This window comes from Labrus bergylta, chromosome 3 (assembly GCF_963930695.1).
Source record: "Labrus bergylta chromosome 3, fLabBer1.1, whole genome shotgun sequence".
Taxonomy (NCBI): Eukaryota; Metazoa; Chordata; class Actinopteri; order Labriformes; family Labridae; genus Labrus; species Labrus bergylta.
The window spans coordinates 10,073,798-10,100,298 of record NC_089197.1 but is presented as its reverse complement, the minus strand read 5'-3'; the positions used below and the strand labels follow the sequence as shown (position 1 = coordinate 10,100,298).

The 26,501-nt window shown below is 41.4% G+C and overlaps 1 protein-coding gene across 1 annotated transcript in view; it reads right to left on the bottom strand.

Annotated features, from left to right (window-relative positions):
* nav2a (neuron navigator 2a) overlaps nucleotides 1-26,501 on the bottom strand; it is a 125,839-nt gene that overhangs the window by 73,703 nt on the left and 25,635 nt on the right. Inside the window, exons 2-7 of the mRNA XM_065952651.1 lie at nucleotides 22,104-22,221; nucleotides 16,519-16,571; nucleotides 4,849-4,921; nucleotides 4,062-4,305; nucleotides 3,788-3,844; nucleotides 998-1,131 (exon numbers count right to left, since the gene is read on the bottom strand). Coding sequence (XP_065808723.1) covers nucleotides 998-1,131; nucleotides 3,788-3,844; nucleotides 4,062-4,305; nucleotides 4,849-4,921; nucleotides 16,519-16,571; nucleotides 22,104-22,221 — 679 coding nt within the window. The remainder of the gene's footprint in view (nucleotides 1-997; nucleotides 1,132-3,787; nucleotides 3,845-4,061; nucleotides 4,306-4,848; nucleotides 4,922-16,518; nucleotides 16,572-22,103; nucleotides 22,222-26,501) is intronic.

The window sequence follows — 26,501 nt, the reverse complement described above, 5'->3', positions numbered from 1 at the left end:
CAACCATAATTTAATGTTTTACAACAAAGTGTTCTAAATTTTGCTCCCGTTAATTCATGTGGCTCCATAACAATAGCAGCTGAAGCCCAAGGGTACGCTGGGGCTCAATTCAAAATAACAAACTGACAGAAAAAAGAAACAAGTAAATTTCTCGGAATCAAGGTCAAAATAATGTGAAACCAGAAGTTCAGAACTCTAAGGAGGAACTTTTGCAGGATTTCCTGTAACTGGGAGTCAAACCTAGAGAGACGACCTCAAGTAAATGCTATTACTTGTTTTTAAATCACTGCATGGTCTAGCTCCCTCTTATTTATCAGGACGTTTAACCCCTTATACCCCAACACGTTCACTCAGGTCCTCTGAGCTCAGGGGCGACCGTGCCTTCTCTGGAATAAATTCTTTCACAGCATATCTCAAAACCCAACTTTTTTCACTGGCCTTTGAAATAATTTAAAACGAATATTGGTCCATCCTCATTTAGGTAGTAACCCATTACTGCATTTACATCAGCATCCAACAACTGAATGTTTTTTTTTATAAAAGCAACCAAACACTAAAGAAGAGAGAGACACTCTCTTCTTCTTCTTCCTCTTCTTTCTGTCTCTATAAAATGTTCAGGATCAAATGAAGGAACCTTGTTAAAAATTAAATGAGGCCGCTCACTCACTGGAAACATCTTGATTCTACGCTCATGTATTCCTTACTGTTTTCACAATAAGTTGTTTCAGTGCACGCCGCATGCTGGGGGCTATTCATTATTTTTTGCCACAGTTTTTAACACCTTCTCTTGGTCTCAAAGCAACAGAGCTCACTTGTATTTTCTACCGCAATAACAAAAAGCACCCAGAGGATTCACAGATCACCTTTAATTCGTCCTAAGTGCTGCGATATTTCTTTTAGAGCAGTCAGTTTTATGATGCTATGATTGCATTAAAAGCCAAGAATAAAAATAGATATACTGCATATGTGTGTGTTTGTGTTTGTACACGAGGCCTACCTCTGTTCAGGTGTGAGTTGGCTTTGGTCTTGTCGCTGAAGCCCTGACTGCGTCGGTTCCCAGCAGCACTGACCGAGCCTCTGGGAGGGATGTCACCGCCGGCAGTGGACACCCTCGCCGAGGGGCCGGGAAGTCTGAAGGAGAGTTTAAAGGGAGATAGATGGAGAGGAGAAAAGAAGAAAGAAAAGGGGGCATAAACAGGCACAAATATTAAGTTTGTTAAAGTCAGAGATGAAAAATGTTTGAGGGAGAATATTCAATTTAAAGCCTTCATCCAACACACTGCAGGAACACAGTTCGGTTTACGCAGGTTTGAAACACTTTCTTCTGAGAAACATCAAGTCTCCTACTTCTAAACACAAGCAGGAGGGTTTCTTTAAACTTGGATTGAGATGACATGGACCCTTCAGGTTCTGGAGTATTGAAGATGTAATTTTATTTATCCAAACAGGCAGAGCACTAAAAAAAAAAGCAACCAAAGGAGGAGCTTTTTTTTTTTTTTCCTGTATTTTCTCGGAGCATTTGCTACAACGCCTGGTATAAGTTGTAGCCTAAAATAATGCCAACATATCCTCAGACGCAGGAAAATATGTCAAAAAGGAGAGAAATATATCTTCTATGTTCTTCTATGTTGGTCAAGAAAAATGTTGAAAAAGTAAATGACGGTTTTTAATATCCCGTTTATGCACTCATCTGGCTTTTGTTCTTTGATTGTCCGTTATGAACGAGCTTTTAATGAACTGCCTAGAGAAGGTCAGGTTACTTACAACCTGGGCGTTTCTCAATTCATGATAATCACCTCTTTTGACCTAATTTATTGATTTACAAATGCAGATTTCTGCTTTTGACTTCCTGTTGATCTGCAAGGTCGAGTCTACACACTTTCTTGTTATTTTTGAGAATTGAAATTGAGGAGAGAGAAAGCACAGGGAAGGACATGCGGGAAAGGAGCCACAGGCTGGGCTCGAAACTGCGACCGCCCGCCTCCAGGTCTACACCCTCAGCACACGGGACTCATTAACCAATCACCATGCCACAGGCGCCCCTTCCACTATTTCTTCATGTTTTCTTTTTATGTTGCTATAATTCCCCCCCCTCCAGAAAGATGTCATCTCATATTCTGTTTTAAAGTCAGTTTCTTGGATAAGAACATGCACAGAGTTGACCAAATATAAACTCAGCCATTGTTTGCTTTTCTTGCCCCTCCTCCTGGTCTGCACCCACAGATGAGCTCCCAGCAGTGTGGACATGTGTGAGTGGGTCTGACAGGCTGACAGAGTGCCGCTCCCCGGGGGACTCTGAGCTCATCAGCCTCAGATTACAACGCCTGCTCCTTTATTTCCTCACATGGATTAGACCGGATATACAGGCCACAGATAAGCTTCGGTGAGATTTTTTGACACCTTGGTCCCATATTGTGAGACGGCGGTGATGTCTGTGAGCCGAGGTGTAATCTAACCAGGCCGTGACACGCCGACTGCTAATGAAATGCTAATTCAGCAGCAGCAACATCATCACCATCCTGGCACGGCGAGGCGGATGCTGATAAGCAGATCACAGCTCTCTCTCTCTCTCTCTCTCCTCGCTCTCTTTCTGCGTTCACATACATTGAATACATAAACCCTAATTTCCGGTGTGCCATTCACTTTGACTAGCCGTTAGTTATCAAGCCATTCCACGATAATAAGGTTTACCACATTATTTTGTCGTAGCCAAAGATTATGTGGCGTCCAATTATAGTTGGACCAGTCAGTCTACCACCTTCTCCCTTTGGAGCAGCTGTGCATTTAAGAAATGTTCACTGTAATGAACAGAATATCAAAACTTAAACGTGGATGATGAAGTTAAAATTTTGTCAAAAACGGCTGAGGGTGTCAAAGCCATCGATTTATACTGACAAATGTGGACGTAAATGATGAGTAATTAATCCATGCAAATTTGCGTTAACTGCCGCTCACTGACTTTTTTTTTTCTTTTTAAAATGCCGCTTGATTTCAGCTGCCCTGTACACTTTACGATTTTGAAAGAGAAAAGGTGACGAAAAGCTGAGTGTTTGGATGCAGAGCACAAGGAGAAATTGACCTCTCCATCTTGTAGTTGCACACATTGACCAGTAGGGGGAGTTATTGCTTTGTGTTTTGTTTTGTGTTTTTTTTGGAGATGAGCTGGTTTGGGGCAGGTGCAATGCAAACAGAGAGTCTGGGATGAACAGCATGCAAAACCACATCCGTGATCATTGCTCAGATTAACACATAATATGACAGTGCATGCTTAAGAAGGAATATAAATGCAAAAAGTCAAGAGCATCAACAAAGCTCAGTTTGAATTTAAACGCCACATTGTCATATTATAGATGCAAACTCCAGCCACAGATTCTTTTTGTGTTAATTATTAACTTCACATGATATGGGGGGTGTGCACACACACACACACACAAACACTCACGCACATACTTAAGGGTTATCTAAAGGTCTTTCACAGCCCATTTAGCAGGTTTGCCAAATGAGGCGCGCTGCCAGACAGACAGCCCGTCCGAAAACAGAGCCTGCAGCTTTAGTTCCTATCAGCTAAACACTACCACTCATGCATAATAGATAGTGCTTGTGGTAGAGATTGCCCTTAATCACAGACTAATACAACAGTGGTTTCATTACGGTACAGTGAAATGTTATCCTTGATTAGGGGCAATTTCTACCTTCCTATTTTCCAGGAACAAAACAAGGACAGGAAATGTTAAGGAGGAGGAAAGAGAGGAAGGTGCAAGAGAAGAGAAATTCACGAGAAGCTGACCTAGAGGTCTTTTTCTGACCAAGGGAAAACTTGAGCAGTTTACTCTGAGAGCCATCCCTAGAGGAGAAGAAGAAGAAGAAGAAGAAGAGAGAAGATATGGAAGAGGACAGAGACAGAGAGGTCAGGTGTACGGTTATAAATGACAGGAAGTGGCAACAGGGAGATTGAGATGACACAATGATGGATTAGAGCAGCAGAAACGGCAAGAAAGTGAAGAATACAAAGACAAACTTGGGTGTATTTCTCATTTTTCAAAACTCCCAGTGAGGCTAACCTGGACTGCATCTCGGCCTGTGCTGCTTTCTGGGCTGTGACGGCAGGAGTCCCATGCGGAGAGTGGCTGAGCTGTGCGGGGGCGCTGCTCTGATGGCTCAGGGGAGGGTGTGTGCTCTGAGACTGGGCGCTGGAGGAGAGAGAGGGCTGAGAGTTCTGCCGGTGGGCCTGCTGCTGCTGCTGTTTGTAGCGAGACAAGCTGAAGAAGAGGCCGAGGATGGCTTTCAGATTACCATTCCGAATCTCTGGAATATGAAAAAAAAAAAAAGGAAAAGGCAGATGAGGTTATGACGGATGGATACATAAAGGTAAAAGTTCTGTCAGTTTAACCATGCATAATAAAAACAGCTGCAGGGCTTTTCTATGTCAATAAATCAAAGCCATTTGTGATGTAACTCTCTTGAAGGTTTGTATTTAGGGCTTTTTATGCCTTTACTTAGAGACAGAGCAGTGGATAGAGTCAGAAATCAGGGAGTGAGAGAGTGGGGAATTTAAATGTTTTTTAGGCTTTGTAAGCCAGCATCAATATCCTTTTTTCGATGCAGACCTTGAAACACTATTGAGAGCTTTCTGGTAAATGAGTTCTATGTTGGTGTGGGTGTAAACCTTTCTGTGCTCTAACCTCTCTCTATTTTTCGAAAGCATCTCCAATGTTTATCCTACTTTGAGAGATTGCCAATAAAAAAGGCTTTAATAATAATATTCCATTCTTTAGCTTTCTTTCTGTAACACAAAGGACATTTGTTAAGTTTGTAGTCTAGCACTAGAATTTGAGGAGGACAGCTTACCCTCTGCAGACAGACCCTGGATGTTGACTCCTTTGGCTGCCAGAAAACTGAGGCAGGCATCGATGTTCTCAATCTGCACAGAGGCACACACACACACACACACACACACACACACACACACACACACACACACACACACACACACACACACACAGAGAGACAGATGTTAGACAGTACACCTCGAACATTTCCATTTGAATTTGCATCTCTGTATAATGTGAGGAAGCACGCTTAACCTGAGCGAGCAAAGGCAAATCTAGAAATGAACATCAGTAGAGGAAAATCTGGCAGAAAAAAATGTAGCTGTTACAATATCTCATGGTAAAGTACTTTTGGAAAACATTAACATCAACAATGGTGCCGTGCTCAAGGGCACCATGGCAGTGAACTGGCACCTTTCCAGCTGCCAGACCAGACTGAGCCACCGCCGCACCTACAAACCCCAATTTTTGACCACCTAATTACTATGATCTGCAGAAATAGGATTTCATCTGAGTTTTTGTTTTGTTTCCAGCGTTTTAAAACCAATTTAGAGACGGTAAAAAGCTTGGTAGGTCATCTCAAAAAAGGCTTTAAATGTGCCATATTGTACTATTAAGAGGCTCTTAGAATAAAATGGCTGGACCTACAACTGATTACTGAGATATAACACAAACAAGTTTGTTTTTGACGAGACAAGCGATTCCACCAAAAGTTTTTCAAGTGATTTAACTATTTGACAAGGTAACAATCTGTACAGCAAATTATCAGTACCAACAAACCTGTGTGGCAGACATAAAGAATAAAGACAAACAAACACGTGTTGGGAAATGGAACCCCAGCTTTACATGAAGTGACTGACTTCTCGTATGTTGTGCTTTGTAAAGCTCCAATAAGTCCTGTTTTGACTTTCTCACCGCCACATGGTGACACAGTCAAAGCAGGATTCAAACCGTGCAGACTTTTGTCGGCAGAGCCACAGAGAGAGGAGCAAACCACCTATGCCAACTCAGTTGCTATGACGGCAGCCCTTGGCAACCTGAGCGGACTGCTGAGCTGTCACTGGACGACGGGAGGATTTGATAGGCAGACGGGCTTTGTTTAGGGCCCATGTGACCCATTATCCAATGAGCCTGTTTGCCTGCCAAAGTAAACCACATACACCAGTCATCAAGCAGTCACTGCACACAAATGATAGTGTGATCAAAGTTTACCAACTGATGTGTCCGATAAGCGATCACACCAGGTACAACGTGATAGATATCAGGATGGCACAGCCTGCTGCTCTCTCACTTTACATCCACAGGGAGACTATAAATCTGCACTCCAGGCAACAAAATTAACTCAGAAATTAAGTGTGAAATGGACAATTAAAAGCATTTTACAGTACATACAAAGGTTAAAGAGGGGTTCAGTGTCTTTTAGCATGACATTTATTACAAGTGGGGATAGATTTATTACACACTGAGGCTAATCCACCACAATGTTCTGACAACAAACTCAAATATAACCAAAAAGCCAGAGGAGCGCAGACACAGATACCAGGGGAACCGAGTCTTTTGTAAATGTGGCACAGTGTGAGCTGAAGTCAGGAGGGTCCCGCTCACTAAAGATTAATGACATGATTATACTTAATATGCAGAAACTAAATATAGCCTGACCTACAGCTCTCTCTCTGTTAGGAGGTATCCGGCTGTGAGGTGCGGAGCTGAAGTAAGAGCTGATTTACATGAGCTTCTATTCAAAAGTGTGAGATACTGAAGGGAAATCCACAGGCGTACTATTCAATCTATAAATTCAAATTTAAAAAAAAGTACAAGCTCTTCTTATGTTACTGAATCTGTAGCTACTTCTTCAGTCAACAAATGAACTTGTTGCATGGATTCATGGCTTCCATGCACAAAAATATCACATTTAGTTCCTTTGCATCTTATGTCAAATCAGTGTTAGTCACAACTTCCACTTTATTACAAGTTAAATCCACTGCTGCATCAATATTATAAAAAGTCACATCTACAGCATGACTTCAAACATTACCTCCGCCCTCCTGTTACCATCCACAGTTCCTAGAACTTTAAGTCCCAGGAACTAACTTTCAAGCCCAACACGGTCTCAGCAGGTGGGCTCGAGGTTTCTGCCTGTTCAAAGGGAGTTTGTTCTTGCCACTGTAAGTTTTCTACATGTTGCTGTGCTTATGGTGGATTCATTTTGGGTCTTTGAAAATAATATTTCATTTCATTTATTTTTTTCTATTTGTTCCGTACATGTCAAAACACACAACAGAAAAGGACAAAGAAAAAAAACAATTCACACTTTATCCCATGTACGGAAAGGAGCAGGGAGAAGAATAATTCTTGTTTTGCCGGCCCCTTACTCAAAAAGCAACAATAAATGTCTGGATGGTCTGTCCAATTACAGTCAATGAATGAATATCATGCCAACATAAAACAAATCTGACAATTCAGTCTTTACTTCCTCTGAAAGTAGAAGGAAAACACACACAGAACACACTAACTGCCACTTTCATACCGTCTGATAACTTTGTTCTTGTACATTTTCTTAAACTGAAATATCTGAACACAGCCCTTCAAGTCATTATTTAAAGAATTCCACAATTTAATTCCAATGACAGAAATACACTTCTGTTTTAAAGTTGTCCTCGAACCTCAAACTGATGCTTAAAATGAAATTTTCTTCTATGCTCTTCATCTTCTGAGCTAAAAACAAACATCTTTTGTAAACTTTCTGGTAATACTTGACTCTTTGCTCTGAACATAACTACAAGTGTCTGTAACTCAACTAAATCTTTCAGTTTCAATAAACCTGATCTTAAAAACAGCCCACTGGTGTGCTCTCTATAGTGGACTTTATGAATGATTCTTACCGCTCTTTTCTGTAAAATAAATAACGGATTAATATTTGTGACTTAAGTGTCACCCCACACTTCAACACAATAACTAAAATAAGGCAAAATAAGTGAACAATACAAAATCCGCAGTACCTTACAATCCAAGAGAAACTTTGCTTTGTTTAAAACAAAGATAACAAAGAGTATGGTCTTTTACCTGCTTTTTGTCGAGTGTCTCGAGACAACATTTGTTATGAATTGGTTCTATATAAATAAAGATTGATTGATGAGAATATATTTCATTGGATTGACATTATGCTTGTTTGTTTTGCTTCTGTTTCCAAGATTAGAAGAGCCACCTTCACTTCTTTACTAAAATATCATTGTTGATCCAAAACTTGGTTACTATAGTTACCAAGTTTTGGATCAACAATGATATTACTTATTCTACTCCTATAGTTAAAGCTCCATGTGACCCGAGCCAGTAGTTGTGTATGAGGAGGCCGAAGGACGTCAGGTCACTGATTGAGTTGAAACAGCAGAGCTTTTCCTGCTGTCACTTCTTTGACCTCTGACCCCTGAAACAGCTGTTAGACGAGCTGACATATGCCGGCCTTCACGGCGTGACAGCAGACAACCGAGAGGAACAGTCGGAATGCAGACTACGTCTCTCTCTGAATACTACAGGCTCTTTGAAGATGAACCTCGAAGAAATAGTCCGTCAACATACCCAAAGAGTTGCTTTAATAACCCGAGGCTTTAATCCCGACTATCTGATCCCCATCCTGCCCCAGATTCTCCAGTACAGTTGAAGTTTAAATAGCAGCGGCCTGCTAGAAAATATGCTTCATTAAAATTCTCCAACGTAAATGCCAGCTCTGCCATGCAGCGATGCTCCCAAAGCCCCGCCTCCCACGGGGTATAAATACCAAAATATCATATTTAAAACCTGCAGAGACCGGGGGAAAGCTCTCTGCAAATCAAATGTCTTTCATCACTTTTAGAGTCTAACTAAGTCTGGCTATACACAGACGAGTTTAGGCCCAGTTTTGGAGGGGGGCTTCGGGGCTGGCCTGGCTTGCCACAACCAATTATTTCCCCCAAATAATGTTAAAGTGTGAGATGCCAATACGACAACTTTGCTGTTCCCGATCCAGTCTGAGCCTCCCCGATCTCAAATCGCAAACATCAAACATGTTTAATACGATTTAAGATCAGGCCTTCTCAGACTGATTACCCCCATTAGCCAATGAGAGCGAGCAGTCCGGGAAGCATCACAAACCACATGTTGCAGACTTTTACAGATCACAAACATAGCAGCAAACATAAACACAACTTCTCAGCCAGGATTTCATCCATATCCTTTCTCTCATGTTTTGTTTTTCACTGCAAAATAGAATTCATATCTACTTGACATCATGTTTTGAACCAGTTATCAAAGAAGTAAACCAGAAAGCCCACGTCGCTAATAAATACAAATGTCTCTTTACTCTTCTGTTGTCCCACACTGACGGAAAGTAAACAAAACTCAAGTGAAAGTTAAATCAAAAAGTCAACATAGTGCTCAAAGTATGAATGCAGACACATAGATTAAGAGTATAAGCATCATGCCAAATCAGGAGAAAACTGAAGAGAAAACGTGTTCAGTGTCTTCTCAAACTTAACGTATTATCAGAACATGGATACCTCTAAACCGGCCCTGAAGAAGAAAAACAAACCTGCAACAAATCCTCTCAAACACAAAGCAGCACCTCTGGAAGCTCCTACCTGCCTGAGAGAGTGAGGCGTTCCTCTGCCCGGACTCACACCCTCCACCCAGACACCGTCACCTCCTGCTCTGCTGCAGCTACAGCGCTCAGGCCAAGCAGCAAACAGCCCTCTGAACAAACACCTCCACTCAGTGTCATTATTGTGTGTGTGTGTGTGTGTGTGTGTGTGAGAGAGAGTGAGAGAGAGAGAGAGAGAGAGAGAGAGAGAGGGAAGGAAGGAGGGTGTGTGTGTGTGTGTGTGTGTGTGTATGAGACAGAGAGAGAGAGAGAGAGAGAGAGAGAGAGAGAGAGAGAGGGAAGGAGGGCGTGTGTGTGTGGGTGTGTGTGTGTGCGTGTGTGAGAGAGAGTGAGAGAGAGTGAGAGAGAGAGAGAGAGAGAGAGGGAAGGAGGGCGTGTGTGTGTGTGTGTGTGTGTGTGTGAGAGAGAGAGAGAGAGAGAGAGAGAGAGAGAGAGAGAGAGAGAGAGGGAAGGAGGGCGTGTGTGTGTGGGTGTGTGTGTGTGCGTGTGTGTGTGAGTGAGAGAGAGTGAGAGAGAGAGAGAGAGAGAGAGAGAAGGAAGGAGGGCGTGTGTGTGTGTGTGTGTGTGAACATAAGTGTTACGTGTCTGACAGGATCTGACTGATAAGAGCTTTTGAAGACAGATAGTGAGCTGATATTTTTAAACCAGCGACCAGTGTTTCCATGTCAAACATCACTGCAGGTACTAAGTGTTTTACCCATAATCATGGGCTTCACAGAATAAAGACTATTCATATACAGCAGAAGCATCAACAGATGCAAGAATGGACTCAAATTAGACTGATTGTTGTTGGTTTTTCGGTAAGTCTTTGATAAAGTGCTATAAAAAATTAACATTAATGTATTACTTATGTATTAAACCAGACTTTGACAACGAGACCAAAACTTCTTAATACAAGTTTAAACTCTGGGAGTAACATCCGTCTTTATTCTGATAAACAAGACCTTAAGAATTGTTTTACTGTTGCTGTTATTTATTTATTTTTTGTGTGGTTTTCATTATGCCATCAGTTCATATTTATAATTGTAGACTTGTACGTGCTTTAGCGACTCTCCAGATGTGGAAGCAGGTAACGTTGATTCAACAAGACACAGGAAATAATCAAATGCAATTTAAAAGTTTGGCCAAAGTTGCGTTACTTTGTCAACATTTTTGGAGGGAAAACTGTGTCCCAAACACTGACTTATAGAAACAATGACATAGTCTCAGTGACGTCACCCATTGGTGAAGTCTGTCGATGGCAGTTATCATATTGGAAATGCAGTCTCAGTCTGTCTTTCGGTCAGGCTAAGAGTCGGAGCTGAGGCGGGTCTTAAGCCTCCTGACAAACAGCCACACTGCACCCCGCACCCACACATCAATCAGTTCAGCTCATATTATGAGTAACTCTTATCTTTTATAAAATCAAAACTGATGAGTTGTAATAAAAAAAAATCCACAGCAGTGAGTGCTGAATGAGACATGAGCTGTACAGACCAAATTGGTTTCTTGAAGTTTATTTCTGCTGTAAAAAGTGACATTTTTAAATAGCTGTGTAATGTATGTGTGACTTCTGCAGCCAGCTTCAAGTGGACACTTGTGGAACTGCAGGTTTTTGCATTTCCATATTGGCTTGATTTTCCAACATTGGAGGTTAGAATCTATTATTGCACAAGTGTGTAGATAAAGTTGAGCTCTAAGTGTGTGAGGAAACTGTGATGTCTACTGAACTCTCTTAATCTCTAAAAGCTCCAAAATGAAAGAACTCCATTTCTTAAAACAGTGAATAAAATAATAATTAAAATAGAAGAAAATCATTAGAAAAAGTTACCATGCAGGTGTTTCTACTCTGTGTTGTCTGGTAGGAACTCCCTTCACTCTGTCCCTTAACAACAGGTTTTTCAGATACTGGCTGATATTTGATCCGTCAGAAAAACTAAACATTGTCCTGACATGTTTAAACTCTGATCACTCAGTCTGACTCTGCTTTGTCGACAGTAGCTCTTTATTGCCCCGGAGCTCTCTGTCGTTTGATTTCCACACTGTCAGCTCTTGTTCAATCTGATCATGCAGCATGGATGTGTGAGGCAGCGTGTTCTGTCAGTGTGTGCGTGTGTGTGTGTGTGTGTGTGTGTGTGTGTGTGTTTGCCTCAGGTAGTGCCCACACACACTCTCCCTCTCTCCTGAGGTTTTACAGACTCCAGCTACCTGCTCACCTACTCACCTCTGACTTCCCCCTGAACAGCTCTCGTCTCTTTCTCGACCTCAAGTTGTACCCAGAGGTTTCTCCTCTGCAGTGAAGTGCTGCTTTTCACAGCTTATTGATAAAACTATAATACAATCCACACTCTAATACACACCATGATGTAAAATAACGCACATGGACTTCAGGCAGCATGGTCTGTATTTATGCTCTGGTAAATACTCGCTGTTGAATGTGTGACGTTATATCTACAGTGTGTATTTTCTGTTAAATTAAAAGGTCACTTATGAGATAATAATGAAAACAAGATACGTTGAAGTAGAATTAATAAATCTGAATATTAATTAATACTTCTGGAAAAGCTTTTTTTTATTTTGTTATCCGTCTTTACTTCATTAGAAAAGTAACAACTTATAAAAGTGTAAAAGGTTGATTTGACTTTTCTGGTGTAATTTAAAAACTGTTTTTCTTAGTCCAATGAATTAACCAACTTTTATTTGTTGCAATAAATGAATTAGGCTACTTACTTATACATAAAAAAAAATTACAGTATGTCTGTTTTAACTGGAAATGTATTCTGTGATCCCCTCTCTCTCACATTAGGGCCAAACGCAGAGACAACATTTATTTTACTGATGTTTTTATGGGATTGTAATGTTCAGTCGAGCTGTTGCAGTTATTTTGTCAAACACCTTAAGGTGCTAAATGTTTTTCATTGTCACCCGTGAGCCCAAACGGGAAAAAGCAGTAAAGATAATGGATGGTATGGATGGATGAAAATATTTTTTTTTTGGTTTTGTTGTTTGCTTAGAAACAGTAACTGGGACTGCTCGGTAGTTTTCAGTCCATCTTGTGATCAACAGCTGATACAGACGAGGATTTCTCTCTCTCTCTCTCTCTCTCTCTCACACACACACACACACACACACACACACACACACACACACACACACACACACACACACACACTCACATGCACACAAACAGAAAGTATCGCTCACTTGCATCAAACATTAACCAGCACCAGCAGGCTGTAGAGTCATCAATAAAATGTTGTTAGGTATTTTCCTGCTAACCTGCATAAACATTCACCTTCTATAAAATGACTCATTGATCTGCAGAAAAGGAAAAAAAAAAAAAAAAAAAAAAAAAAACTTTCCACCAGGGAGGATCATTTCAAAACTTCTCACAGACATGCTTCACTGAGTGCACTCGGGTTACATACTGGGAAACTGTAATTCAGGTGTTTAGATCCAAACCTCTACTGCAGGGCTCATCAACTACATGTATAGAAGGGCAAGCGTTTATCCTGACAGACACTGTGGGGGGGGCGGGACTTAAAATAGTCTCTCGCATAAGCCTGACAGCTGTCAAGCCCGATGTGAAGAAGTTGTTGTCAGAAGGAGAATGTCATTTCTCCCATTAACCTAACGTGAATATTTCAGCCTTGTGATTGTAGTTTTAAATGTATAGGTTAATCAAATGAGATCATTTATATTCTGGGGGCTGGAAGGGAAACTTTGGGGGGCCAGATGATGATCACGGCTCTACTGTATATTTGGTGCTGATGTGCATGCCAATATTAGGACACAAAATTTTTTTTGTATTAAAATGTCAATCACACTGTTTTTCTGCTATGTCGGAAAGTATTGGCCTTTTGTACATTTTTGTACGGTTTAAAATCTTAACCCTTTATGAGTTGGCTGTTACATCACTTATCATGTGTTGAGTTTGTGATTTCTTTTCCTCTTTGTAAATGTTGAGTTACTTAATCTTGGGATCTGTGCTGCTTTCCACAAAGTCAACTACAGTATACACTGGCATGTTTTCTGCATTATGGCAGCTTGTAAACCAGGGTATCAGTTTTAAGTGAAACTGAACCATCAAGTGAAATTCAGGTTGAATGAGCAAGGAAATCTCCGTCTGATGTTTCCTTTTGTCATTTTTAATGCTTTAAAACACCTGGTCCTGCTAGTTTCTAGTTTGCCTGACTGTGACTCTACCTCTGCATCTGTCTCATGTTTAATGTTTGGTCGAGTGAATCCATTCAAACAAGATTTAAGTCCCTAAACTCCCACTGAAAGAAATAACAACATTTTCTTTTTTTGGCCTTGCTTAATATTTAAGTAGCTGAAATCTATTTAACTCTAGAAACTGATAAATGGAGAATACATGGGATGGATGGATGAGAAAACCTGTGCATGAGTGTTTGTGTGTCTCTGCATGTGTGTGTGTGTGCGTGAGTGGCATCCTGTGTGGTTTTAACAGCTCAGTGTAGAATCAACACCCTCGCTCTGCGCTGAACAGACGAAAACAAACACACATAAACACACACAGACACTCACACACTCACACAGAGACAGACTGGGTGGCAAAAAGAACGACCCGACGATGGGGGTCTGTTTAATGGGGATGTGACAGTTGTAAAAACAGCTTCTCACGTCGGCATGGTTAGCAGACATGCTAATGAGCTAGCGTGAGGTGAGAGTTTCTCAGACTTGCTCCACTGATGGAGCACATTTCCATGTTTATTCGTTTACAGGCCGAGGTTGAGTTAAGTGGTGGTAATTGGCAGCAGCTTTGGAGGCTTTGGGGTTTGAAAGAAATTACATAAAGTGCAGTAAAAAGTGGGCTCTCTTACTCTCGCAACAGCTGCTAACTAAACTCTATGGACCTGTGTGTGTGTGTTTGTGTGTGTGTGTGTGTGTGTGTGTGCTTGTTTTGACAGTCATACAACACACAAAGCAGACATTTGCATAATGACTGCAGTCACACCTGCCCTTAGCACTGCTTGAGTGCTTCAGATTTTTGCTTTAAAGCTGACAATCCTTCTGAGATTTTACGCAGTGATCCAAAAATACCCGCTCACAAACCGCAGCATCTGAACTCATCCAAGCAAAATATGTTTTTGACAGCCTGTATTCAGTAAACAACATCACATATTGCTTGAACGCACACAATGAGAATGTTTCCCTTTTGACTGACACATATCTATGAGGGGGAAAAAAAACAGGGTACAACCGCTAACATACATATATGTTTGAACCATTTCAGTCCCCTCATAAGTGTCCTACAATCTCCTGTCATTGAGAAAAGCCGCTCTCTGCAGATGAATGAGACAAAGACAACACCCAGACCACTGAGACCAAAGAGAGCAAAACTCTCAATTACAGGCGAGCAGGGGATGTAATCAGCTCTAATGGGAAAGGCCTAATTCATAGTGTGGGACAAAGCACAACACACGGAGTAAAGGGAGCATTTTTTTTTTTTTGAATTTGTGGGATTTTTGACAGTGGAAATCAGGCAGAGAGAGAGAGTGGGGAATGATGAACCTGGGCCATCCGCTTCGAGGACTACAGCCTCTGCACATGGGGCAAGCAAACTAACAAGTTGGCCACCGGCCCCCGAGATGAGCCTTTTTCAATTGTGAGCTGTATATGTAGATGGAGGAAAAAAAGACAAACATCGCTGGTAAAACACATAATTTCATCAGTTTCTGTTGATTTTATAGCCACATGTTTTCATATAAAGCTTTTAAACCTACAGTGGGAACTTCTTAAATGTTTTCATATTAATAAATTTACTACAAAAACAAATGAGACCATGAGGGATTAAGATTATTATTATTTTTTTAATGTATATATTTATTTTGAACATCTGAAACTGCTGCCACCAGGTCAGTGTGAGATGAAATATTTAGCATGCCAGGTGCCTTTGTTTACATTAGGATCAATGTTGGAGCCTTTTTGCCTTTATTGATTGAGGACAGATGAGGAGAGAGGAAATGTAGGTGGGAGGAGTCAGCTCTGCAGAGGACCAGACTCTGTGTATGAGGCGCCTGCTCTACTGGCTGAACTAAACCGGTGCCCCTGTTAACACTAACTTTTTAACAGATTCAAATCCTGGCTCAAGCCCTTTGATGCATGTCTAAAAATTCCTTAACCTCCACAGGCCAAAAAAAGAGCCGGACTAAATTGACCTTGATACTAAATAGATCCTGACTGATGTCATCATCCAAAATCCAAAATCCCCCAAAAAACATGAAGGGAGAGCAGCATAAAATAAAAAATATGAAAGAAGAGCACCATGAAATAGAAAAGAAGAATGAAGAGCACCATACAATACAGAAGAAGGCACTAGAAACTATTCTGAACGTCTGGTCGTCCTCATAAGTATAGTAATGTAGGTCCATGTGGGTATGTTTGTTTGTAATGAAGGAGTGGATCAGCTGTGCTCTCTCTCTCTCTCTCTCTCTCTCTCTCTCTCTCTCTCTCTCTCTCAGGCTTCATCAGTCTGGCTGGTGGCCAGAAATAGCCCCCTCAGCTGGCACATTGGCCCAATTTACGACCCTTCACATTCAGCTGAGGGCAGCCCTGCCCCGAGCGCTGCCGGCTCACTTCCCACAGAGGACACAAAACGGTGAAAACACTGAAATCCCACCAGCCGTGTTACAAAGACAATCCCACAAATGTCACAGCAAGACACAACAACATCGTAACCGACTGTAAACATTGTCTTCGTCATCAGCGCTGATGCCCCCCTTGCCTGATTTCCCTCCTGGAGTTCAGAGGAATGCCGACTCTTTTTTCAAGTGTAATAAGATGAGGCTAAAGTGGCCCCAAAAACCAAAGCCAGAGATGCTTTCAACTGCCAGAAGCCTGAGCCAGAGGTTTATCGGACAGTAGCCCGCAAGGAGACCACTAAAGTAAAAATAAATGGACTAACTTTTCACCAGTGACTTCTGCAAGCAGCTCCCACAGAGGGCCACATGAGACGCTGCCGTGGGACAGCAAAGAGGCGTGGTGCCTCACACACAAACACAGAGAGGTGAATTTCACAAGGTTCTGCCAAAACAAACTTAGAAGGTCACTCACCATCTGAGAACGGCTCTTTGGACAGCCATTGATGTCGTCAATCTTCTCATTGGCTGAGGAGAGGCGGAAAGAGGAGGAAGAGACAGAGAGAGAAAAGAAGAGATGAGAGGATGAAAACTCTTTTCAGCTGCTAAACGTAATCCTCTCTTTCATTTCCAGTGGGTATCCCGTGTGTGTGTGTGTGTGTGTGTTCACAGACAGTTGCTGTCTGACTGAGGAGAGCAGAGGTGTTCACGCCGGTGACCGCAGCCCCCGTCACTCCCCTCCCACTGAGACATGAAACACTATCTGGTCACAGCAAATGGGAACAGGGCCACTGGGGGCCTGACAGAGGTGTGTGCTGGGCTGCTTCTTTTAAAAGAGGTGTGTGTGTGTGAGTGTTTGTTAGTGCATGTGTGTGTGTGTGTGTGTGTGTGTGTGTGTGTGTGTGTGTGTGTGTGTGTGTGTTTGTGTGAATGGGGCGTGTGTGTGCTGCCAAGGATTCCTCCCATCTATTAGAGGCCGGGCCCGCAGCAGCTGAGACACGGCCATCAGCTCACAGCTGACAACTGTGCCAACAGCATGGCCCTCCTGCATCAGGAGGCCTGCTGAGGCCCACGGTGCAGCTCCACGACAGGACCTTGTTCTGAACCACCTACACTGCCAGAAAATACTCCTTTACCCGTCCAGTAAATCAATAAGCAAAGTCTTTTTATAACTCAAAACCTGCTTATTTTCCAAAGCGTGTGAATAATGACTGCTTGTGTACATGTGATTTGTTTTTAGGTCTGCAGCTATGTTTGTCTACGTTTATATGATTTCTTTATGCTTTTGGGTGTTTCGCTGCTATATGTCCCAATGTTGTGAAGTTGTTTACATGCTTTACTATTTGATTTTTTTATTCAATGTCTATGATTGTGAAAGCCATGTTAATTTCTGTATTTCTATGTTTTTACTTTCATTATAAGCACATTGAGTTTATCTATAATAAACTGCTTTATAAATAAAATTGCTATTCTAATGTACTTTCTGGAAAAACACATCCAAACACTCGTACAATAACTCAATTTAAACATCACAGCAGCAGCCAGTTCTTCCCAGACTTCATGTTGTGACCCCTATAAAAAAAAGCTGTGACAACCTTTGACCTCTCACCCCTGTGTTCTCTTAAAGGACTCAACAGTGTGGCTCCAGAAGTAAAACTCTAATTCATTTTCTCCAGAGCAGATTTGATTATTAGCAAGAAGAAGAACTACACTACCCACGATCACAGTGTCACAGCAACATCTCTGATCGGTTGAGCTTCCTATTACCATGGCAATGTTTCCCGCCCTTCTGTGCCGTAGGCAAACTAATAGTTTCCCTAGCAGGCTAGCTAGTTAGTTAAATGTATAATAACCTTGACATGCAGCAGTGAATGTAGTTTATATATTCACACAACACAGACTACAAGATAGTAAAACACTTATATTAACAATATAAACCCTATAACAATGACTAAAGTTACATTGAGGAAGAAGTGTGATTGCCATTTGCAATGGATTGTGGGATATGCAGTTCATGTCTCCGGACGGAAATTATGCACAAAGTCTTGCACCTTTTGCTTTTTTGCCGTTTTGGCACCAAATAAAATGTACTATAGTCAGGAGTATTGGGGTAGCTGGTTGTCTTGGTTCCAGGCGGGTTTTGTGAAACATCAATGGAGGATTTAAATCAGAAAATGTACTTCTGGAAACCAGAGCGGTCCAAAAAGTGATTGCTGACTGTTGAGCTCTGCAGTATATGTTCTCTTTCCAGTCCTTTAACCAAAAGTGATTTTCATTTCTGAATGAAAAGATGAGTGAAATCAAGTGTCTTTAAGAAGGAAGTCCCAGTCAATTCACGACATGGATAAAGTAGGAAATGTGGTGAGATTCATGCCAAACTTAATTAAAGAAAACATCCCTATGATGGGGTCATAAGGGAAAACATGTCACACATACTTCCATACAGTAATTATAGAAATAGCCTGAAGCAATGTGTGGACTCGTTAAGATGATTGATGACTTTACACCACTACTGTAGACTTTGGTTTGTGTGCTTCCTGAAAATTGGACGCTGTGGTGACACCCAAGAGAGACTGTAATTTTAAGTTACACATTTTAAGTGCAAACTAAATAAGTGTTTCCAAATTTAAAAATAATTCTGCTTTGATTTGTAAAGTGAGAGTGAGAGACGGTAAACAAACCAGAAGTCAGAGTGTTAAAAAAAAACTATTCTTAGGGAAGACAAACATGTACAAAGACTGGGAGATCAGACAATAATGCACGTTCATCATGACTTTACTGATGACCTTAATCTGGTTGTTTCCGTCTCTAAATATACCGACTGTGAGTGAGAGTGGGTCAAATAGCTAAACAGGTGTGGCTGCTCCGACACCGGCCAGGCCGATCCAGTTTCACGAAGGGATTGAGTGCTGTGACGTTCTCCCAGTGGACAGGAGGCCGAAAAGGCGAGGGAGAACAGGTGAATGTGTGGCTCTGGTTGGTGTTGTTTAAGTGTGAGAGTGGAAGGGGAAGTTGTCAGCTGTCAGATCTGATATTGTCAGGGTGTAGCACTGGCTGAATGGATGATTTTTTTTGTTCCTCTTGTTCAGGAGCAGGAATGCAGACACCTCTTTAAGCGAACTTAGAATCTCCACCTGCGTTTTGACTAAGGTCAAACGTTCATTTATTATTGCTCAAATTTCCTATGTGATTATAATAAATGATGAATGTTTTTTTAAATCTCAAAAGTCCTGTTAATTGTCGGCTACACCACAGTACCTACCCTATCCTTACAAATACAAACAAGATGTTTTCTATATATCCTCTAAAATGTTATAGCGTGCTGTTTCCTGAAAAACACAGAGAAGTCTTGAGGATGCATTTTGAACTTTTGGGCGTTTACTGATTTTTCCAGCCAATTAAAGTCCTCATGAAATGTTCCTTCGAGAGTATCTTACTGCTGTGTTGTGATGTATTTACAACGGAAAAGGTATAGAACCAATCACAAGATAGAAGGCTGGACATAACGCTGGGATGAATTTGATTGGATAGTTAGCTTGGACGCAGCTTTTAAATTAGTCTAAAAATGACTAAACCCCCCTGAGTGCAGGATGAGTCATCAGACATGTTGACCAGGTAGAGAAATTACAGTTATTTTGATGTAGTAATACTCATATCATGCTTTATTAAAATATATATGTTGCAGATAAATGAACATTTAACACAGGAACTCTGGATTAAAACCTGGAAAATGTATTTTTCACTTCATGGGGACTTTAAAAAGTTCATGCAATTTGTTATGTCTCTCTGCCATAAATTAGGCAAGGCAAGTTTATTTCTATAGCACATTTCAACAACAAGGCAATTCAAAGTGCTTCACACAAGCCATCAAAAGCATCATGACAGAGGAAAGAAAAGAAACATTAAAATAAAAATAAAAAATCACTGAAATTAGAAAATCTGAACATATGTTCAAATAATAATAATAAAAAAACTTGCCTGCAGTTTTGCATCTTCAATGTATAGATGATTGTTTTGGATTCAGCAATAATGCCTTTCAAGGAAACACGTAAATTTGTAGAAGCAAATTGTATTGTCTAACTCCCTCACAGAAATACTCATCAAAACAAATAAATAATAACTTCAAGGTACTGAGAAAAAGGTGTATTCCCTGTATATCACTACAACACGCTTAGCTTCTCTGCAGTCCTCCTTCAGATGTGCTGAAGTAACTAATAATGTTTTAATATGGCCCTGGAATAAGTTGGAGAAAGTGTGTAAAGTTATAAGATGAGCAGGCCCTAAAGCATGTGTCTGAATCTTATATGCAGTGTATAAAAATACATATGATGCCTTCTGGTTTTCTATAACTCTGACAAAGGCATCACATGCTGCAGCTACAGGAAGAGAACAGTGAGACTCTTCTGTTTGCAGGATGACGCTGCACACAACATACTGTAGGAAGTTTTAAATGTGGGTCAGAGAGTTGGTGACATGCTGAGTCACCGGTCAGCTGGTGTGGGCCTGTTTCAGCCTCAGGCCTGTCTGCAGAAGAAATGACAGGCCGAGGACAGCCCCGACCAAAAGACGAGACTGATGATGACACAGAGCAGCGTGAGGGTCAAAAACACAGGGCAGCGAACCCGTCACACAGAGATGAATCTGTACGGGCTTTAACTTGGAAAACTGCAAACTTCTCTGTTCAAATGTAGACAATTCTGTAAACACTGAACAGGGCAGTTTACACTTGTTAAGTTTGTAGTATAAGACAGCGTTTATTATTGACACAAATTTCCGGGTAACTTTTCTAATACTTTATTCTAACATTTCATTTAAATAATTGTTTTTAAGAACAGTGTTGTTGCCCCTCAAAAGTCCATCCATCCATTCATCCATCACCTATCCCTCTTTTCCTGATCGGGGTCAAAGGGGGCTGGAGCCGATCCTAGCTGTCATTGGGCGAGAGGTCGGGGTACACTCTGGACTCCCTCAAAAGTCCCTATGATTGACTATGACTGTCTAGTCTTCCTGATTTCTGTATACAATCTCAGTATTCATTTCTCTCCATGTTGTGTCTGTTTGTTGTGTTTTCGTTTGTCTGTTTGTTTTTTTCTGATGTTGTGCCGTTGCCTGCAGCTGTTTTATTATTAACACGTTTAATTCAGTAATGTTTGCCGCCTTGATTTAACATATATTATGTCCCAACTGGAACTTTATGGTTTCATGATGGATTACCAAGAAAATATGTATGATAATTACTTTCTGTAAGATTTGACAACTTATTTAGAAGAAGATATACTTTATTAATCCTGGGAGGGGAAATTCGGCAGTGCTCAGGAAGTGAACTGGAACCTCTCAAGCTACCACACTGAGACCCTCCGGTTCCCAACCAAAGTCCCTACAGACTGAGCTGCCGCCGCCTAATTTACATTAGAAAAAATTTAAAAAATGAGTAAATCTTGCACACTAAGGTGTTAGAACACACTTGACAAGGGTTCAGAAGGAGTGAAATGTTGTGATTTGTTTCCAATAAAGTGGTGATGCTTAGCAAGAGTAGTGTGCAGGGTTCTTTTTCTTTTCAATGTGACAGCTTGATGTCCTACACACCTCCTTCAGGAGATAGTGGGATGTGCAAACACCTTATTTATATAAATGAAGTTTAGATCTTCACCACACCCATAATACCAATTACAAGATCTTTGATTCTGAATATTTGTATTCTTGGAGCCAGTGTGTAAAGTTTAGTGTTTTGTCCTAGTTTGTCTAAATGTTCTGCACCCTGTGGAAGACATCAGGTCCAGTGTGCTACAGTGAATCTTTTTGATGAGTCGTACTGACACTGACATCATTACATAAGATAATAGAGTTAAAAGGTTGAGATGTGTTACATCTACTCTTTCCTTGCACACTTAAAGCCTGTTATTCACCGAGGATCCCATCTTTTGACCAAGGTTGTGCCTGTTTGTGTGAAAGAAGGTCAGCCATGTCTTTCCAAAGTGACACTTTGTTTTTCTTTTTGCAGCCACATGATCAAATCTGCCTCCACACTGACTTTGTAACCAAATGTGTGTTTTTCCTTACCTACGACCTGAATGATCTCAGCCAGCAGCACTCCGTCTGTGACGTCTGTTTGCAGGTCCTTGATCAGACGCTTGTGTCCGGACTTGGCAAGGTAGTGGTTGGCCCAGTCCGTGTAGATCTGCGGTCAGACACAAACACAAGCACGGCGTTCAATGAGGAGCCAACAAAACAAAAATACAAAATCCAGTCCATAAAAAAGAAGGGGGGAATCCCCGGTCAGGTCGTCCACGTGTTTCAAACTCCATAAACACTTGAAAACTACAAAAGGTATGAATTGTTGGAGCAAATTTACGACTCTAATAAAATAACAACATGGTTGAATGGGAGCAGAGTAGCCCTCTTTCTTTTGTTGGGGCTGCGATCTGGCATATATCCGCGTGGTATTCAAATTGGGGCCATTGTGCTCAGCCAGGGCATTCATCTCGGAGCGCACGGCGGCTGCTTTCAATGGGCCATGCTGACATCACTCTCTGGGGACAGAAAAGACCCTTCACTGCCTGAGGGGAGGAGGGGAGGGGGGGTCAGAGCATGCATCTGAATAATCTGAATAGCTTCCTTCATAATTAGTCGCCAAACTCTTTCTCTTTTACTCACTCTCACATCAAGAGAGGAGAGTTTCTATTTCTGGTGAGATGAAGGAAGAAAAAAAAAGGCACTCAAAGGTTGAAGGAGTTATTTTTGAGAAACGGATACCTCATGTCTACAGTCTCTAGTTTTGCATCATCTCTGGGCTTTTTCTGCGAACTGCAGCAGCTCTCATGAACAAGTGAGAGTCAGAGCAGTCAGAGCAGCTTTTCTCCCACAGGGACATGAAACATGTGCGAGGGCTCGATTAAATAAAGAGAACTCTCCCTCTCCGTCCCAGTCTGTGTCACACAAACACAACAACTGAAAAATATAACAAAAGACTGACAATCAGAACGCTTAAGTAAACAGTTTACTGCCAGCTTTCTATATACAGGTTATTAGAAAGTTGTGTCACAAGACTTGAAATTTTCCAAACTACCTTTCTGCCGCAGAAATTTGATCTCCAGGCTGTTTTATGTATGCTGTATCCGGCTTTTTTACATCTTAGCAGGTGCATGCAGAAAGTGCAGGGATGTCAGACAATATTTAGACATTTGAGTTTGAAGATGTTATATTGCCTTTACTGGAAAGAACAGCGAGAGAGGCAGGAAATGTAAGCCAGAGAGAGTGAGACTGATGTGCACTAAAGGGGCTGAGAGTCAGAGGCGGGGGAGTTATTGAGCGAGAACACTGCCTCTGCATATGGAGTGCCTACTTTACTTCATTATTTTTGTATCAATTATATATTTTGTGCGTCTGATGTCTTAATCCCAGCAAAAAAATCATAACCAAGCTTTGCATTTGTGTTTGGCTGTAGAGCCTCGGTGTAAAGAGTTCAAGGCTCAATAAGCCAATGGTTTTAGGTCCTACATGAATAAATAATGGTAAATGGACTTGAGCTTGTATAGCTCTTTTCAAGCTTACTCAAAGCACTTTTACACTGCAGGTCACACCTACATATTCACTCGCTGATGGTAGAGGCTGCTGTGTAAAGTGACCATCAGAAGTAACTAATCCCATTCATACACAACCAAGCCGTGGGAGTATTGAGTGTCTTGCCCAAGGACACATCAGACATGGGGCTGGAGCTGAGGCTCGAACCCCTGACCTTCCAGTTGAGAGATGACCGACTCTACCACTGATCCACAGCCACCTGACGAGGCTGGCTTAACACTGAAGCTTCAGTGTTTAGCCAGCTCTGTAAACCTTTCTGTGTTCTAACCTCTCTCCTTTTTTCAAAAGCATCTCCAATATTGATCCTAGTTTGAGCACGTTTCTGCTCGTGGAGCTTATTAGAAACATGCAGAGGCTTTTTAGGTCGAGTACAATCACTTCTATCTGAGCCAGTTCTCTTGCCCGCTTCCATCGCTGCAACACCTGTTGGTTTGCTGTTTGCCCGGCACACCGTGGGGGCAAGGGGCAAAATGGCTGAGCCTTCAAAAATCGCCTACCTTCTCTGGTCGAAATAAATCGAGACCATTCAGGACCAGAATCTAAATTTAGAAGGAGGACATACTGGCTGCTGCGTTGTTGTCAGAGAAGCCAGCACTTCAACATAGCATGTTTCCTTAATGTCTGATGATATGGTAAGGTCGTGTTGCTCCTCATAGTAATTCATCCTTCAAATCACTAAATTAAAATCAGAGGCAAAGTAAAGCTGAAAGTGGAATCTATTCATCTGAATATAACTCAACGCACAACGATGTCAAATTTAGGAGCAACTGTCTAATCACTAACAAACCTCTTGTGCATTAATAAACACTGATCTCAAAGTAACCGCTTGTTCTCAGGTTGCCATTGTACTTTGTCTAAATGTGTAACCTAACCTCTCCCAGTAATCTGGAGTCTATGGTGCATGTAAACTTTCTCAAGAGCTTTTCTCTCAGTACAGTGAAATGTAAGTGCATTTATTATTGCCGAATCAGCGCACAGCATTGTTGTTGTCAAACCTTATCACACGCAGCATGCACGGTGAGGTGTGTGACACGCTGTTGACCCTTTGTTTCATTGTGTTCACACTGTAAACAGACCTGGAGCTTTTCCGCCACGCTACTCATCGGATGAATCACAAGCTCTCTCATGGCGGCTTACAACAGGTGTGAGAACTTCAAAGGCACACACACACACACACACACACACACACACACACAGGGCATGCACATACACACACTCATCTATACACGTAAGCTCAAATGCATAAGGTTTATGGGAGGACACAACCACACATTAAACACAAAGAGCCTCGGAGCGATGTTTAAACCACACAGGCTGCATACCCAAACACAAATGCACCGTTATGAAGAGTCTCCTGAGTGACACGCAGAGCTAAAAAAGCCTCCGAGCTGCAGGATTAGTCTCCATCCTTTCATTCACACTCAGCTGGTTGTGGAGAAACGGAAGTGCAGCGGTAAGGAGCTTTTAGTGTGTGTGTGTGTGTGTGTGTAAGCTCTCTTTGAAGAAGTTTCAGGCAGGTAAATTGAGCGTAATTAAAACAGAGGTGAAGTGGGTAGCTGTCAGGCACAGAGCTGGAAAGCACAGAGGGGGTCACACAGCCTGAGGGGAAGCAGGGGGGGCATGAGGAGCGTGTGAGAAGAAAGGAACAAGGAAGAGGACTACAAGTCTCTACAGGTTTCCTTTAAGTCAGAAAAAAGAAACTTCTCATCAGACTTATTGTGTCTCTGATGTCTTAATCTCAGCCAAAACATCGTAACCAAGCTTTACATTCATAATAATAGATAATAATAGACTTTATTTGGCATGGACATCACAGATACATTGGACGAACCAGATGCATTGTTTAAGTGTTTTAGCAAGCATGCTAGTTCTCAACACCTGGTCCACAGGAGGCTTTAGAAAATAAAACAATTAAGATAGGGAGAAAAGCGATAAAACAGAGAGAACAATAACGGGAGAATAAATAAATAGAACCGTAGAGCAAAGGCAGCGTGATCAAACAATAACCCAGTCAGAAGCTCTTCATGTGAGCACTGTTGTTTTGATTTTAGCCATTGTTTGAGTCCTCTGTTAAAAGCTTTACTGTTGCTCTCTAGTTTTCTGCCAGTGGGCAGAGAGCTCCATAGTGTTGCTCCCATTGCAGAGAAAGCAGACTGGCCAAAGGATGTCTTATACATTGGGACAAGACAATCACCGCTGATGGAGGCTCGTGTGACTGCCCTACGAGAGCTCTGACGCCTAAAGGCTAATTCAGAGAACAGTGGTGACACATGATTATTTACACATTTAACAAACAGTTTAAGATTACTAAAATTCATAAAATTGTCAAAGGTGAAAAGCATGTGCTTTTCTAAAATGCCGCAGTGATGCCATCTCATAGGTTTCTGGTCCATGACTTTTATTGTCTGCTTATATAAAGAAACAATAGGTTTTAATGTAGTTGGAGAAGTTTGGGACCATGATGTGATGCAATATGACAGATGTGAAAAAATCATCGCATGCATGTATAATTTGGCAGTTTGACATAATAAAAAGAAAACAATTTAGATTTGGTTTGACCTTCTTCACTATGTACTTAACCTGACTGTCACATTTTAAATTATCATCCATGATGATGCCTCGATACTTAACTCCTTTTTACTACTTCAATTGCTTCATTCTTAATCCGTACCTCAAATAATTCGTTTCCAGATCTATAACATATGGAGAAGCACATGGCAACAGTTTTCTTAACATTAATAGTTAAACGAGACAACTCGAGCCATTTGGAAACATTACATAATGCCTCTGTTAAGTGCTCACCTGCTAAGCTAGCTGTTTTAGTGGACACATGGATAACGGTATCATCTGCATACATCTGGCAGTTGGTGCCTGGAC